Genomic DNA, 17,654 nt, shown 5'->3' with positions numbered 1-17,654 from the left:
ACACACACACACACACACACACACACACACACACACACACACACACAAATAATCACATTGTTAAGTTTATTCTGCTTTTACCACTTACATTTGTGTTTGTGGTCTAGCCTCCGTTCACCAGCCTTTGGGGCTTACCTTAAAAACTGTGGCATTGTCTTGCATTTCTGAAAGCGTTGGCTGTTTGATGTAATGAGGAAAATGTGAATGTGTAGCAAATAGAATGAATTTGATTTTTTTGTTTTTGTTTTAGGGAAAATAAAATTATATCATGCTGCTCTGAATAACTGACTTTTTGCATTAACCTTATTCGATGTAGGAATAATGTCCGATTGGTTTTGGAGCAGCACTGGCATCCACAATCATTATCTCCATTGTTCTTAATGCTGCAGAGTCAGCTTTGGATAAACATAACAACCCTCTGGAGACGAGAAATTGAGGACCTGTGGTGTCGCTCGGTCTCTGTATAACAAAATAGGCTGTAAGGGAAGAGGACGCTGACTCTGTAACTCTGAACATGAATGGTGTTAAATTAATGAAGCAGAAAACAAAGCTAGGGTTCATGCTGCGTTCACTGGGCTATTGGTAAGCTACTGCACTTTAGTTCCAGAAAAAGGCTGACTCTAGGCTGAGACCTGCCCTGCAGATCTACAAACAGAGGTGATCCCCTACTGTGTGCTGCTACAGAAAAACAAGGACTTCAGGCATAGCAGAACACACCCGAGCCCTCCTTGTACCAGGAAAATTACAGTCCCACTGCTGGAGAAATGATGGCTGGTCTTTAGCATTAGGAAGGGGTACAATTATGTACTCACCATGTAGGTGCAAGGCTAGTAAAGAAACAAAACAATCATTGGGGAAATGCTGCAAAAACTCCCAACAAACTCTGACATGGTGACGACAGGGTTGTGTCCACCTGGTGGACCCTAATAACATACATTTATCACTTTTTTGGGCCTGCTTTAATCAGAAGTTTCTTCTATTTTGTGACAGAGATGTGTTTGATGTGAGCTGTGACAAAATGAAAATGTCTCTGAAGTGGTGGGAGGCAAAGATCTCAGCACCTTTGCCTCTTAATTTTGCAGCTCCTGCAGTACTCTGTTATTACCAGCTCCATTACTGCAACTTCACCGGCAGTTTAGATGTTCAGCATCTTGTTTGTGAAGGCTATAAGCATCGTTGTTCTTATTCCACAAACCTAATATCCTAAATCCATATTTGATGATGTATATCATATATTCGCTGCCATACACTGCCCTAGAGTAGAAGACAGTAGGAGACAGTGGATTTATATCTTTAGTTTGAGAGGTAATGGAGTGTTACCTTTCTATATGAGTGTGAGAGATCCAGACTTGCACTATTGAAAACTGGAATTAACATGCTCATCAGATGTTTTATATGGTGGATGTTTTAGACTTGTACTTCTATTCTTTCTTCTGCATAATGCCAGGAGGAGCCAGTCAGAAGACTTAAAGGCTTAATTTAGAGAGGGGAAGACCTTAAAGAAGAACTAAAACAGCTTGATTCAGACTGTGGATGAATTGTAGGACTGCACCAAGGCCTAATATGAGATAAATAAGGTTTATTTTGAACTCTAAATCACTTATATAGTAAAGTCACTTTAAAGGTTGTAACATGGGATGTAAAAACTTATAAGTTATTGAAAAATGTGATAATCCTAAGATTCCACAGATACATAAAACATTGAAACAGTGAAATATTTTTGCAGAGTGTTGTTCAGTCTAATTAATTAACAGATAGTCCTTGATTAGGACATTTTGAAGGACCTCTCAGTTCTTCATTCATTTCCCAGTAACTACTCAGAGTGGGAAATAATAACAAAAGTACTGTTTAACATAATCATGGATTTTGCACTGTTAGGTTCTGCACTATAGTGTCACTGCTCTTCACAGGTAAATGGGATGATTGCAGGGCTTCACCTGAGCTCACGCTTCGGAATTATCACCTGTACATTCCAGTGCTTCTCAGCATATTAGCTTAATGGGCAATGAAAGACACGCACTGTGCAAAAAGCTGGATGCATGATTGAAGTTGCAGAAGAGCTTTACAATATAAAAAGCAATCATAACTGCATTTCTTTGTAATCAAAATAAAGACATAAAGCTTTTATTAAATCAGCTGGTCTGTAAACATCACTTGGTGGATCCAATCAAATAAGCAGGAAATAAATCAGCTATAACTTAAATGGATAAAAGCATTTTAATCTTATAGTTGATCATGGCCTCTTCATCAACAGTAACATCATGCAGTAAATTGTATTATCTGCAAGATGAATACAAAAATGAATAAAGATAAAGTTAGGTTAAGTACCTTTGGACCGAATTCTGTAAGACTAGCTTTAAACTAACAAACAGCAAACTGCCTTAAAGTAAACAGAACTCTTTTAACTGATAACATTATCTTTCTGAACCATTACTGGTCTACACTTCCACAAATACTGTATTCTCACAAGCACCAAGAGTCAGAATACATCACAGTTTGTGAAAAGAAAGGACAGGCTGTCTCCAAGGTACAGAGGGAAAGCATTGAAATGTATACACCTTCTGTCAGGATATAATAAATAGTCAGTGGACCTCTGGATACATTTTTAAATCCAAGAAACAGAACTGGAAGTCTCGAGATTGTGATTTCATGCAGATTTAGCTGTTTTATATCAATCTCTTAACAAAAAAATAAAGAAAGAAAAATAAAGTGTTATCCAGCATAAACCTGGGTATTTCTTGCACATAGATGGATAGAAAGATTCTGAATAATTAAAGGCTTCAGCAGCAAGTTAAAAATGTAACAATGGATTCAAGGTATACAGGTTTATTTTCAATTCTATGCATTTCTATCCACGTCTGTAACATATTCTCAACACAACGGCTGGCATTAAACTCCAATTTAGTCCTCCTCCTGAGTTCGTGTTAATGTGGACTCTGAAGATGCCACTCTTGAGTAAACGTAGTATACTTAGTATACTTTCTGAGTTTCATGTATACTTATAGTCTACTACATTTTCTCATGGGTGCAAAATACAGTGAAACTTTTTCTCAGCATGTGCTTAGATTTAAGGCATCACAGCAGTGAAATCGCACATGTGGCATGTGGAAAGAGACAAAAAGGTCGAGTGTACACAGATAATTAGTTCAAAAGTCATTTATTGATTGAATTAGATTCACGACAGTAGCATGTTATGTGACCCAGACATGTGTTTGTGTAATTGAAAGCATGTGTACAGAATATCACAGATTGTATCTTGACCATTTTTTAACCACTGATCATTAGAGACCAAAAAATGGCTTCTGTTAAGTGTTATTTGTGGAGCCAAAACGCAATGGCTTATTCCACTAAACCTCTATTGCTGCTTAAAATGAAGAAAAAATAAACCACAATGGGAATTCTGGAATTCTGCACTTCTCCAGTACAATTAGCGCAGGTACCACAGTCTGTTTATTTATTTGTTTTGAAATTGATTTTAAATATTCTGCCCTTTGGTTGTTGGTACTTTCAAATAAGGGTGGATAATATATCAATATCATGTGACTCTCTTGTGAGACAGTCATTCTTATATGGATGCTCTAAAAAGATTCCCCTCACTAATCTGATTACTTTATGTCTCCTTATATATTTGCTTTTTCAAATGAGAGGACAGTGAATCAATGTTTACAACTATTTTACAGAAAAGAAGAAGAAATTCAGACACAGGGGAAACGGTGAAAGAATGAGCGAAAGCTTACTCAAGGGCGGCTAAGATGAACTGCCGCAATAGTGTAACTGAATCATACACAGACACAACTGCCAATCAAAGCTTGGACACACCTTCTCATTTAATCGTTTTCCTTTACTTTCATGACTATTTTTACATTGTAGATTCTCACTGAGGGCATCAAAATTATGAATGAACACATATGTCGTAAACAAAAAAAGTGTGAAATAAATCCAAATATGTTTTATATTTTATATTTTTCAAAATGGCCACCCTTTGTTTTGATTACTGCGTTGCACACTCTTGGCATTCTCTCGATGACCTTCATGAGGTTGTCACTTGAGACGGTTTTCCAACAGTCTTGAAGGAGTTCCCAGAGATGCTGAGCACTTGTTGGCCCTTTTGCCAGCTCATCCCAAACCATCTTGATTGGGTTTAGGTCAGGTGACTGTGAGCCAGTTTCATCGTAATGCTTGATGGTTTTTGCAACTGCACATTACTATTGACTGACTGACCTTCAGTTCTTAAAGTACTGATGTACTGTCGTTTCTCTGGACTTAGCTGGTCGGTTCTTGCCATAATATGAATTCTAACAGTTGTCAAATAGTGCTGTCAGCTGTGTACCAAACTGACTTCTGCACAACACAACTGATGGTCTCGAACCCCATTAAGAAGGCAAGAAATTCCACAAATGAACCCTGATAAGGCACACCTGTGAAGTGAAAACCATCTCAGGTGACCACGTCATGAAGCCCATTGATAGAAGGCCATGGGTTTGTCAACAAAGCAAAGGGTGGCTACTTTGAGGAATCTAAAATATAAGACATATTTAGAGTTATTTATCATTTTTTTTCTTTGCTACATAATTCCACATATCTTGCTTCATCTATTTGATGCCTTCAGTTTGTATCTACAATGTAGAAAGTAGTAAAAATAAAGAAAAACCATTAAATGTGCAGTGGTGTGTCCAAACTAGACTGTATATATGTAGGTGTGTGTGTGGTATATATAAAACCACACATATAAAATTAAAAAGTAGCTATTTTGTGTGGATAATAGAAGAATATTAATATAAGAGAATAGAAACTTTATTTCAAATTAAATTCTAATTCTGAATGAATGGACACAACTTGAACATCTGTTTTGCAGAATACAAGCAGAGGAAAACAAAGTAAATGTAAAAGAAATATCTGTTTCCTGTTGCTTACATTGTAGATGTAGATGAGTGACTGTCTCCACTCACAGTCACGGGTTAAAGTGAGATTCAGCAAGTGTTGGAACCCTGAGACTGGTTGTAGTGGTGCAGCGTTGGGAGAAGAGTCACTCTGAAATATGTCACAATAATTTCTATTGCTCTAGTTTTAGTTAAATGGTGGCCATGTTAACGTCCATGATAACTGTTAAAAACCTCAGTGTTGAAACTGGAGCTGACCTCTCTTCAGTGATGTTAACATTCACTCATGTCGATGTATTCAGCTGCTGAGTGCCGGCCTGTCAACAGAGGTGCTGTGTAAAGTTATGCTGCAGTCACACTAGAGAAAAGAGTTGGGGAAGACTGCTGTGCTACCGAAAGTCGGCACTTACATGCCATCAGTTTGCAATAACATCACAATTAACTGTGATTAATCTCAAATCTGCAAATCCGTACCTTAGAGCGGGACTCGCCACCTGTGTGCAGAATTCACACATCAAGCATGATACCCTCAGCCATAGACTGGTCCACAGCTGAATGATTTAATAGCAAATAGAAAGTAGTTAATTTCATTAATAACCTGCATTCTTTTAAGAGCATTGCAAATTTGCAGCTCAAAAATGAGAATGCCAGTAACGCACTAACAAAATAACACAGTGAAAGTGCAGGTTTAATGCTGTGTTTCTCTCTGACAAGAGCATGGCAGTTTAGATAAAGATTCTGAAGGATGCTGAAGAAGAATCAATATGTTTATGATACAAGGGTGAACTTTTCTCTTAAGATTTACTGAGGAGTGTGTGTGGTTCTTATAACTGAGCAAAGAATGAAGGAGTGGATTTATCCAGAGTTGCTGTATTAAAAACTATTATTTCATGCAACCCTGAAAGCTTCATTTTGTAGCAGCTGACATGTGTGATGTGCAGAAGAAAACAAAACATTATATACTGTCAGACATTTGCAGCTCAGGTTTGTGTGGTTCAGTATTTGATGGAGCAGATCGTTTGAACCAATCAGCACAGACTGACTCTGATTAGAACATGTTGGCAGTCTGTCTGTATTTATAAACTAGATGGTGAATGTACTCCATCGGTAAACCTTCACCAATCTGACTGAGATTGAGATTGGACAGAGACAAGTTGCTTTCCACCAATTGCATTGTGACAAAAGTGGTCACCCGGGCTGAGGGTGCTGCATGCTCGTTGGTTGCCGTGACTACTTGCAATCTACCCCAGACAGCAAAAAACTGAATGACTCACCAACTAATGGCTTTTCTTCACCAGATGGAAATTGCCATCCTATTTATACTCTAGTGTGACTGAAGCCTACGTTGGATGAGGCACTGTTATATTAATAGGCTACCACTACATGTGAATATCTAGTCTGACAGTATTTTTTAATATTGTTACTTTGTGGAACTATCATGATAGCATTATACTGTGTGTTACTCAATGATTTTCACCACTATTTCCAACCAAATGTCTACTTTAGTTTGGAGAAACATCTCTAACTGCAGCACGTAGACGGCTGTTTTACTTAAATATCACAGTTTTGACATTTTGTGGGTTTCTTTTGGTTTGGAGACCAGATTCTATTCCTAAATTTGGTTTATAGTGTTTTGTGTTTCCATGTGTTCGTGATTTTTATTGTTATATTTTATTAATATTCTGACCCCTGTTACTAGTTTCCTATTTTATTATTTTTGTCTTTTATCTTTTGGTTAGTTATTGATGAACATAGGTTTATAAGTTCCGCTTTGTATTTCCTTCCTTTTCCCTCAGGCTCGTCTTTGTGCTAGTCTCCATGATTGTCTTTCTGTGTCAAGTTCATATATTTGAGTCCTTGTCTCCGCTTTAGTGTTTCCTGTTTTATTTTGCTAATCCTTGTCCCATGTGTTTAGTGTTCAGTTTTAATTTTCCCAGTCTTGATTTCCCCCAGTGAGTTTTCCTGGTTTGTCTAATCTCCCTGATTACTGGGTGTGCGTTTATAGTTCTTGTCTCGCTGTGGCCTTTGGTTACGTCATCCTATTCAGTGGGAGTTCAGAATTCAGGGTCATGTAGCCTAGTGATGTGCGATCGATACCACTGATTTCCTTTCCGATCCGATACCAAGTAATATTCAGGGTGGTATCGACGATACTGATCTGATACCGATACTTTGTACAAAAATGTATTTTATTTATTGTATCTCAAATTATAGCGTCATAATGATTACAGGGCATCAGATTACTTGTTCTTATCACTTAATAATGCAGGGTTCATCATATAGAAATAAAAAAACTGAAGTTGTGCCTATTTGAACACTTTGCCTGCCTGCAGCACTAAAGGACTCGTGAGAGACGTCTGTCTCGCCCTAGCAGCACCTGTCCCTGTCCTCCTCTTCAGTTCGCCTCAACATACACTCCTCATATTCTGTGATATGATTTACTCTGAGGTGTTTGACAAGGTTAGTCATGTAGCCATATGTTACCATACATGCCAACCCTCCCGATTTTTCCGGGAGAATACCGAATTTCAGTGCCGCTCCCGAAAATCTCCTGGAGCCACCATTCTCCCGAATTTCTCCCGATTTTCCACCCGGACAACAAAATTGAAAAACCATATCGCAGAATTCATAGTGGGCCCAGCCAATTCCAGTTTCCAACAATGGCGGCAGCGACTTAGTTTTAATATCACTCTTATTTCTCTTTCTGGGTCGCAAAAAACTTTTAACATATTTTCAGGTGAGAATGTAGCTGTGTAAACTTCAAATATCTGAGCCAACTGACACATTGTTTTCAAACCCCCGCGGTCTTTCGCTACTCGGGTTAAACTTGATATATAAGTCACTTTGATAACTTAAAAATGTTATTGTTTGGCTTTTTCAGTGTTTTATTTGTTCGTGAGTAAATCAGTTTGGCTGAGATTAAAGTTATTAGATTAGATTAAATTAAATTTAACTTTATTAATCCCTCGGGAGGGTTCCTCCGGGGTTTTCACACAGCTGAATAAACGTCAAACAGAAAATGATTAAACAGAAGTGTGAGACGGTCGAGAGTTTACGTCAGCGCCCGGTTATATTCACCCTCCACCGAGGGAGCTCGTGACGTACAACCCGGCTTTCTTTAGACCGCGAAGGCCGGGTCCTCAGGTGGAAGCAGCCTCATTGATACAGCCGTATTTCGCACATGACTATGAAAGGCGGAAGAGGAAGTAGTTCCTTTGAATGTAGACAATCCGAATGTTATAGTTTCTTCCCACTGTGTTCCTGTTAATGATAAACTACAAATTTACTCTAAATTACTAAAATATCGATATTTTAATGTGAGAATCGATTCTAGAACATAAATGATTGGTATCGGAGGAATCGATATTTCAGGATCGATCCGCACATCACTAATGTAGCCTTCAAATAGTTCCAGCAAGCGCTTAGTGGGCAGTTGGAATGTGTGTTCTTCTATATCTCTATGGCACGTCTAGTACATTTTGCTAACTTTGACAACTATTGTGAGGCTCCACCATTCCTGTAAAAAATGGTCTAATGAAGTGAATGGAGATGACGCGACTCTTTCATTTAATAGTTCTGGTATCCCTTATATCCCTGCGAGCCTTACTATAATTGCATTCTTTGATGTGTTATGATTTACCTCTAGTGAAAGGTTGTTTTAAGTTACGAGTCTGCACTGGGGCCCTTATGGTGGCCCCTAGAGACAAAGCACGTACAAACTCCAAAACATAACGGAAGTGCTCCAGGACGCTAGAGGCAGTGTTGGGCTTCTCTCTGAGCCAACCACACTGACTGTTAGCTAACGTAGGATTTGACTCCACCATAAACTAAGCATTCATAGCAATTTAAAAAAAATCAAACAAACAACAGTTTGCACATTACCTTTCTTATAAAGCGTGGTTGTTCTATCCTTGCAGGTGTTTTCCGCCGGTATCCAACTCCATGTTTGCAACAAACTTGCCGTTTATTTTGCAAATTGAGCTCAACACTGCCCCTAGCGTCCTGGAGCACTTCCGTTGTGTTTTGGAGTTTGTACATCTCTAGGGGGCACCGTAGGCCCTCGCTCTTCCTTAAATACAACATTAAATAAGTAGTTTGTGTACTCCACCTGCTTCAGTTTAATCAACAATCTCCTGATTTAAAGCCCCTTACAGGTTGGCAAAGTTGCGAAGTGTTGTCTTTTTAAGACTTTTTATTCTTCGACTTAAAAACATATCTCAAACTTTTTTACCACACTGTGACCTCATCTCATGAGAGCCTGTAATCATTTGACTCGTCATTGAACTTCTCACGCACACTATGTCTCAAAACCTTGCTGGGCATGAACAGATGCTGAGGAGAAGAAGAGCAAAATGCCCCAGGACATAACCAAAAAGATCTTTCACGCACTGTGTCTATAAGCAACATGTTTGTCCCTATTGTCAGTATTTCAGTAACCTTTAGGTCATCGGAGAGTGAAAGCTAGCAAGGAGATGTAAAGAAACAAGATGATCAGCACCTCTCTGTAATGTTGATGCACACTCCCCACTTCCCTCAGCTGTCCAAACACCACACTGATGAGGGCTAGAAGGACGGGAGAGAGAAAGATGGAGACAACAAACAAATGCTAGAGTATGAAGTAAATTAGGACACAGAGGCATCAAGGTTGAGGTCAGGAGGAAGGTGAAGATAATGACAGATAACTAGATAAAGCATGACAGGGAGATTGAAGGAACAAGATGCACTGACAGAATATTTCAGAGAGAAAGGGCTGCAGAGAATTTATGAAGAGTCATCTCAGACTGGTTAGAGCAGGTGTGGATGATGATGAACCCTGTGAACTGAACGGATATTATATGGAAAGAGGAGCTCAACTTTCTCTTAAAAACATCAGACTTTGTCTTGGGTTTAATGTTATTCAGTTTTGCTGTGACTGTACATGAGAGTAGTTTTTTCCTAAAGGACAGATCTTTATTGTCTGTGTTTGTAAAGGTCCAGCACATTCCAAAAATATGTGGCATTTGTATTGAATGACATTCTTATTGGAGGATTAGATGGAAAATGGATAGACCCAAATAGATAGATTTTAACTGAATTCTCTGTATGACATACATCAAAACATTTGCAGTGCTCTCTCCACAGTTTCAGAAGAGTTAAACTGCAGTCAGTCATTCTTCTACATTACAGAAGACAGTCTTGTAGTTTAAGGGACTTGTATGAGGTGAGTGAATGTCAGGAAGCTTCTTCGATAGCCATCAGCAGATACCTTCTGCTTCATTTGACATTTGCTTGACTTAATCCAGGAAACTCCCCAGTGCTATGAATTACAATGCAGACCATAGATTGTATTAAAAAATCAGAGGGTTGGAGCTGGAAAAACAATGATTCATTCACATAAGAACTTGTGAATAGAATGATATTTGGGAAAACATTTTTGGCACATCACCAATTCAGCAGAGGCTGATCTTGGTTTATATTGTAAATCAGTCATAACCTCACTCTGAGGTGAAAAGGTGGGAACATTTTAGATTTCCTGCAAATTCAATTTTTTGTGATGTAGAGCGTCACTGAATGAATTCTTCCCAGGAGATCAGCAAAATATTCATAACCAGGAAACAAACCTCTACAGTTGTTTTGAATTTTGAGCCTAGTTGGTCCTTGTTGTCTTTCTTGATTGTTTTAAAATTAACATCAAGAAGTGTGACTTGGTACTTATGGGGCTGGACTGAGGCAATAACACCATTACACATATAATTTACCCTAACATACATGCATGTTCTCCCTGTGTTTGTGTGGGTTCTCTCTGGGTACTCTGGCTTCCTCCCACAGTCCAAAGACATGCTGTTAGTGGGGTTAGGTTAATTGGAAACTCTAAATTTCCCATAGTGAGTGATTGTGAGTGCGAATGGTTGTTTGTGTCTATGATTAGCCCTGCGACAGACTGCCGACCTGGCCTGGGTGTACCCTGCCTCTCGCCCTCAGACAGCTGGGATAGGCTCCAGCACCCCCCGTGACCCTGAAAAGGATAAGCGGAAGCGAATGGGTGGATGGATGCATGCAATCCCTGTCTACAATGACAAGGTTAGGTCTTTACACAACTTATTGTTGGATTAAGAGATGAGGTAAGGACTTCAAAGACTGCAATGATCCATTAGTTGTTTCAGTCACCATCTTTTCAGTTTTTCATGTTTAACATTGAAAATGTATGTATTTTCTCTTTGCATTAAAGCGCTGTAACATGTACAAGATGCTACACAAGTGACAGTTCTTGTATATCTTTATTTTGTTTTAGTATATTTTTCCAAGTACACAGTCTGGTGTCATTAGTTCACTTTTTAAAAATGCCTAGTTTTTATTTTTATGTCAGTCAAATAAAATCATACTCAGGTTTTAGTTTTGAAAACGTGACAATTGTGACAATATACAGATATTTTTGGATTGGTCTATATATAAAGCAGTGTATTCACGAGTATTCACAAGTGTATTTTCAAGTAGTGATTAAAAAATAAACAGATGATTAAACTTACCCATAATCCCTGTTTTTTAAACCACCCCGGGGGTCTCGGCTGTGAGCAGAGCTGATCGTTGACGGGACAAACCAGCTGATCCTTGTATCTGTACAGCATTTTTAGTCTTCAACTCGCCTCAACTCACAGTTTCCATAGTAATGGGCTGGGAGGAATTGAAGACTGAAAATGACATACAGGACATTTGGTTTCATTCTCTCCCACTGGCTCCCTCCCAGGGGAAGTTGAAGTTGATGACGTGTCAGCTAAAATGTCCCTGTAAGGTCAGTTAGCTGTGGCGGTGGCCTCAGCATCTGATGTAACATGTAAGGAGAAGCATGCAGTATCTCCAGATGACAGCAGCATATTGAGTTTGTATGCTTTTTCAGTAGATTTCCAACTCCACAGTAAAATAAGTCTTGGCAGTAACACAGTAACTTTCCAGTAAGGAAAGTTTAAGCCTGAGAAAAAGTATTGCACTTTGAAAGGCTCTCCAATATACTGCACTGCATATAATTCTTTGTATAGTACATCTCAGGATCTACTGCACATAGATATCCTGAGAGGGCTAAAGCCTTACATAGCATAATGCTTTTCATTGAGCTTTACTTAATAGACCAGAATGAGATGATAAAGATTAGAAAGAAAAAGAAGTTTTATCAGTCTGCTTCAGTGAGACAGTCTCGCTTATCTTCTCCTATTTATGCTCACGATGATGAACTATGTTTCAGAAACGAACAAAACATCTTAAATCTTGAGTTTAAATGTATTGTTTGCACAGAGAGCTTGAGTTGAGAGAGAACCCTGATAAGGAAGGTGGAGAATAAAGTAAACTTGAAATTTAGAGTTAACTTTGGGAGCACAGTAAAAATATAACTAATGTGAGGTGAATAAAAAAACGAGGCATTCTGGCGTATCTATTCGTGTGGATGTTACTTTGACATGACCGCTCACCTAACGGGGGAAATTAGGGAGAGACCACAAATGCAAAAATGCACCAGTGATTGTGGAAAGTATTGTTCCATAGCTGGTAGTTTGTTGTAGTTTGCCTCTGTACACCACCACAGTGGATTGTCAAACAATCCAAATGTTCTTTGGTAAGAAGACTGCCAGGTTTAACTCTAAAACTACAAAAATGTTAGTCTTTTAAAAATATAGCTAGTAATTAATTATTTGATTTAAAACCCCCTGTACTGGTATGCAGAGCCAAAACTACAAAAAGTGTATCTCTGTCCAACTATTTATGGAACTAACCCTGCCATTAATGTACACATTAAAACAGCTCTGTCAGAATCAGCTAATTTCAGTATTGACTCATGTAATCTACCAAGAGCAACACAAATAAATCTGTCAGTGTGCAATTTATTAAAATGAGGTAAAACTAAATTGTTATTTAGATTAACCAACACTATGAACAAGTGAGCCATCGCGATGCTTTGGAACGTCTCTATAGCTCTATGCCTCAACCATTTATACAACCAATGAATTAAACATTTAAAACTTGAGTGCGATTTTAGCACAAACAATAGAAAACACCAGCAAACAATGTCAAGCCAAGCACCCAGAAATGATCAGCTGACAAAAACATCCCCACCAGTCACATTTGTCGGGGTAAACTGTGTCAGTATTGGTTCCTACTGGTCAAAAAGTTTCACTTAAGGAAGGAGAATCTAAGATCCAGTTCAACTATTGCACTGGGCTCTGAGCTCGGTCATGCCCGGGATGACACTGCTCAATAAAAAAGTAGTACTGCATCACTCAACAACAGTGTTGGTCAAGTTACTTGAAAAAAGTAATCAGTAACTAATTACTGATTACTTCCCCAAAAAAGTAATCCCGTTACTTTACTGATTACTTATTTTCAAAAGTAATTAATTACTTAGTTACTTTTTAAAAACACGATTTACAACCTGAAGAGGTGATAAAGCGATAGATCTTTCAGCCCAATTCTACTTTTTCTACATAATCCATCATACAAAATGTAATCAAATGGAAAAGTCTCCTTTTTTAAAACTTGTTTTATTAGTTTTAATCTTTTAACTTTATGCATCAAGCAAAAATGTAATTATATGCAACATTCTGACTTGAATAAATTAGTTTAACATTTAAAGCTATTTTCTGCACATTCCAGCACATAAAATAAAATATTTTTTGTGTTTACACTCACTCTTTCAAATAGATGCAAGTAAAACACAGCAGAAAATAAATAAAGTCAAAGACTCAGCGGTCCTGTTGCTCTATTTTCACCTGTAAAGCAGGACTGCGGTAGGCGGAGGTTTACCCTGGTGCAGGTGTGCCGCGGTCAGTTGAAGAATCCGCGACTTTCTCTGTGAGTTTCCCATTACGTCATGGCGCACTCGGTGCTTGCTTGGAAGTTTAAGGGTTTTTTTTTTCGCTGTAAAAAGAAGTTTTCTTCCCACGCACAACGGCCGCTAATGTTTTTGTCACTTTTTATGGAATCAAACTCAAAGTAAGGTCAGTACTTCCACGCTTTAAACGCTGCACGCTCATACTCTCTTCCACAATCGATATGTGATCCATTGTTGATCTGCACACAGCTGTTGTCACTAATGGCGCACTCGCTTACGTCACTGTCGTGAGACATTCTCGCAAAAAATCAGGGTTTTAGTAACGCAGTAACGCAGCGTTCCTACAGGAAAGTAACGGTAATCTAATTACCGTTTTTGCAATAGTAATCCCTTACTTTACTCGTTACTTGAAAAAAGTAATCAGATTACAGTAACACGCCCATCTCTGCTCAACAATAACATAGCTGTTTACTGTTGGTCTGTGGGTTTAATTAAACAACACAAAACAACAACAGCTGCATGACAAATGTGAAAGTACTTTTAAGGTTTACTTTGATTATTTATTTGGATGCAAACTTCTTTGTGTGCCATAGTATTTAATCATTGAATATATACAGCTAGTTTATAATCAGAAGAGATTCTCTGACACGTTGGGCCACTGACACACGGAAAACAAACATTTCTGATCTTTGATTCTCTTCTCAGTCCTCAGTGTCTTCTGTCTTTCATCCTTTCCCCCTATGTCTTTGGTCCTCCAGTCAAAAAAGTACGAGCAGAGCCCACGCTGACGTCGGCAAAGTTTCTGTTTTCCTGTTAGTTCCTGACAGATGAATAGTTATGAGTTTTGCTCTCCTGCTTCCACTTAAATTTGGCAAATGTACTGTATGTGACCACAACTGTAACGGTCCTGAATGCTTCTCAGCCAGTTTTTCTACTCTCAGTAATCGGATCCTAAATAAAACAAAATAAAATAAAAACAAACACATTTAGGTTAGAATATATTTCCCAATTTTCTTTTGTTCTTTGGAGTGATGCCATTAGAACTAAGTGATTTTCTATAATTTCACACACCACTGATCGCTGACAGTTTATTTATTGTTTTGGTCAAAACAAAATTTTTCATATTGCATCAAAAAGTTGACAAAATCACACCAGAACAATCACACTGAAGCAGACCAGCTCAGGTATTAACTGTTTAAAAATGTTATTTTGTTGGGTAGTCTCCATGCATTATGTACTTGTTGCTTTGCAAAAAGTAAGCCGGGATAGAAGAGGTTACAGCCGATTGGAACTTTAGCGCAGCACAAATGGAAAACACAGTAAAAGGAAATGAGCTATGAGGGTCATATGACACACTGTAGGCTCCTGAGGTGAGCTTTATTAATTCTTCTCACGGGCAACTTAACAGTAATTAAAGTATAAAAGCAAATAAGACCAAGACAGCAAGCTCCAAATAATTGCTCCCAGTTAACACCCAAAGGGTCTCATCATATTGCCTGACGTGAGCGTGGGCCAAGATTAAATGAGATCTTTTACAATTTTAATGACGAACACCTGATAAAACGGGTACTTGCACGACACTGCAAATACCCCCCTCTGACGTGACAAACAGACATGTAAGCACTCGGTTTTCATTAGCTCATCACAACGTCTATTATTTATTTAGACGTTATTTATTTAGACGAACAAGCCGAGTTGGCAGAGTTCGTCAAATATGTTTTTTAAAAAAAGGTAGATTCAAAGACCTTCTTATTCACCATGCACACACAAGTACATAATTTAGTTTATTCAGTGTCAAGAAGCCACTGACTCACCTGACAGGAATAGAAAACAAGGAGTAATTTCTATTATTTTAATCCACCTTGAAATAATCATTCGCCTCAGTGGGCAGGGAGACCTCCGGCTGCCACTTTTTGACAGCGAAATAGAAAAAGGTACTGACCCCAGCCTCAGCCCTCCCTCCTCTTACCTGTTTATTCATGAAGACGTAGATGACTGGGTTGATGACCGTGCTCGTTTTGGCAAGGACTGAGGGGATGATGCTCGCCTCCGGTGTGACCAGGCCCGGTGGGCCGAAGGTGGCCAGTAGGGCCATGATGCCATAAGGCAGCCAGCATATTAGGTAGCACATCACCATAATCACCACCATGAATAGCACGCGCTGCTCACGTTTCCTGCTCATCGACGCATTGATCCCGCTTACCTGGAGACAATGGGAGAAAAGACGTGGAAAAGAAAGACCTTAATAAGCTGGCGATTTCCTGTGATGAGACATTGTGGTCGGACATTTTCCCTCCTTTTGCTGTTGGAAGAGGAGGATTCTGGGGGATAAAATGTTCACTATATAGTCAATACATCTACTTCTGGGTTTCATTTTTGTAACATAAGCCTACATTCCCATCTGTAATAACATTACACTCAGCAAGTTAAAGCAATTGATTGACATTTTGGGAAAATTAACTTACCAGTGTCTTTACGTAGAGTTAAATTAGAAGGTCAGTACTATTCTTAGGCCTCTTTGTTAATATAATTATAGCCAGCAGTCCCTGAGATAAGTTTAACTGAACTTATGTAGCATAGAGTCCCTTTGCTGGGAGCTGCACAGTTGTCTGCTTAATAATAAACCAAGTGCATCATTCTTATACGTGAGCATAAGAAGTTCTGGGAGGCATATTCTGTTTTTTCTTTGGACTGCCTTGGTTTGTATCCTGGGGATAGTCTGAGTTTCTGCAAAAGGTCAATCAGCACATGTCCCAAAAATGTCAAATTGTAATATGTAAACACTACTAAAACTGACAGATAACTTTGAGTTAATTAGTAATTTCTGTGCAAAGATAAATGAAAGTGTTGACTACATTTACGACTACATCTTTATGACCTGATGAAAGTCTTTGATAGAAATCTTGCATATTTCTCAGATTTCAGAAAGTTCATTGGTGAGACATTAACTGAAAATTATAAAAATAAATAAATGAAATACAAAGAAGAATCAAGTTTGAATAAACTGAAGTTTTTTGTTTGTTAAAATATCAAAGTATCGGGTTGAATCTAGCAAGTATAATGCATCCTCCCGCACGGACATGCGCGCACTTGACAAGCATCTTCGCGCTCCCCAAACCCAAACTGTCGAGATTTGTTTTGCTACCCGATGGCCACATGTCTGCTGCTGTCACTCAGTTTCATGGCGGCGGAGACGCACTCTGGCAGGGAGCCTCTTTTAAGAAAGACTCCAGCAGTGTTGGGATTTTTTGTTTTGTTTTTACACACATACACACACTAGTGAAAAGAAAAAGATGATGTAAACATTCAAAACTTCCTGACCCCAGTGATCAGTCATCGTCGCCATTGTGACATCTGATCACTCTAATATCCTTTAACCCTCACTCCAGATTTGCAGCTATATTATTTTACTATGAATTTCATTGCTGCTGATTCTCAGTGTTTTATTCTTGGTGTACGGCCTGAACATGTTTATGTATGCTGTGAGGGTTTAAACAATATGGCGAAGCATGATTAGCATTATTCAGGCAGGCTGTCAACTCACAGTCTCGTGGACTCCCTGGGCCGCCGCTCATATGCCATTTGTATTCATATATACACATCAGTATAGAAGTACAGTATGCTTTCACCAGACAGGTGTGCTTATACATCTAATCAAGCCAAGCCAGTGACTGACAGTCTCGTTACCTTTACCCCCACGAGACGGCTGCAAATGTGCAAAGGGGAACTGTGTTCACACAAGCCTGTTTGGACCGTCTTCATCGAAAACACAATTTCCCTGAAAGAAAGGCTTTGTAATTCGTGAAACAATGGGTCGATAGTTTTAAGAAGGGAAAACAAGCTGGAAAACAAACGAGCTGGCCCCAGGGAGGGGTCACTTGCCCCTCCCTTCCTTCCCTCCCCATCTCCAGCTGCCTCCCTCTTCCCGCTCCACCACAACCACCCACACATGCAGGACCTTGGAGTAGGGGTATGTCACC

General features: G+C 38.9%; 1 protein-coding gene across 1 annotated transcript in view; it reads right to left on the bottom strand.

Annotated features, from left to right (window-relative positions):
• Positions 1-17,654, bottom strand: part of tmtopsa (teleost multiple tissue opsin a) — a 75,357-nt gene that overhangs the window by 2,963 nt on the left and 54,740 nt on the right. Inside the window, exon 3 of the mRNA XM_005741958.1 lies at positions 15,644-15,877. Coding sequence (XP_005742015.1) covers positions 15,644-15,877 — 234 coding nt within the window. The remainder of the gene's footprint in view (positions 1-15,643; positions 15,878-17,654) is intronic.

The sequence above is a fragment of the Pundamilia nyererei genome, unplaced genomic scaffold (genome assembly GCF_000239375.1).
Source record: "Pundamilia nyererei isolate P.nyererei 1_Seehausen unplaced genomic scaffold, PunNye1.0 scaffold00115, whole genome shotgun sequence".
Classification (NCBI taxonomy): Eukaryota; Metazoa; Chordata; class Actinopteri; order Cichliformes; family Cichlidae; genus Pundamilia; species Pundamilia nyererei.
This window is presented reverse-complemented; position numbering and strand designations above follow the sequence as displayed.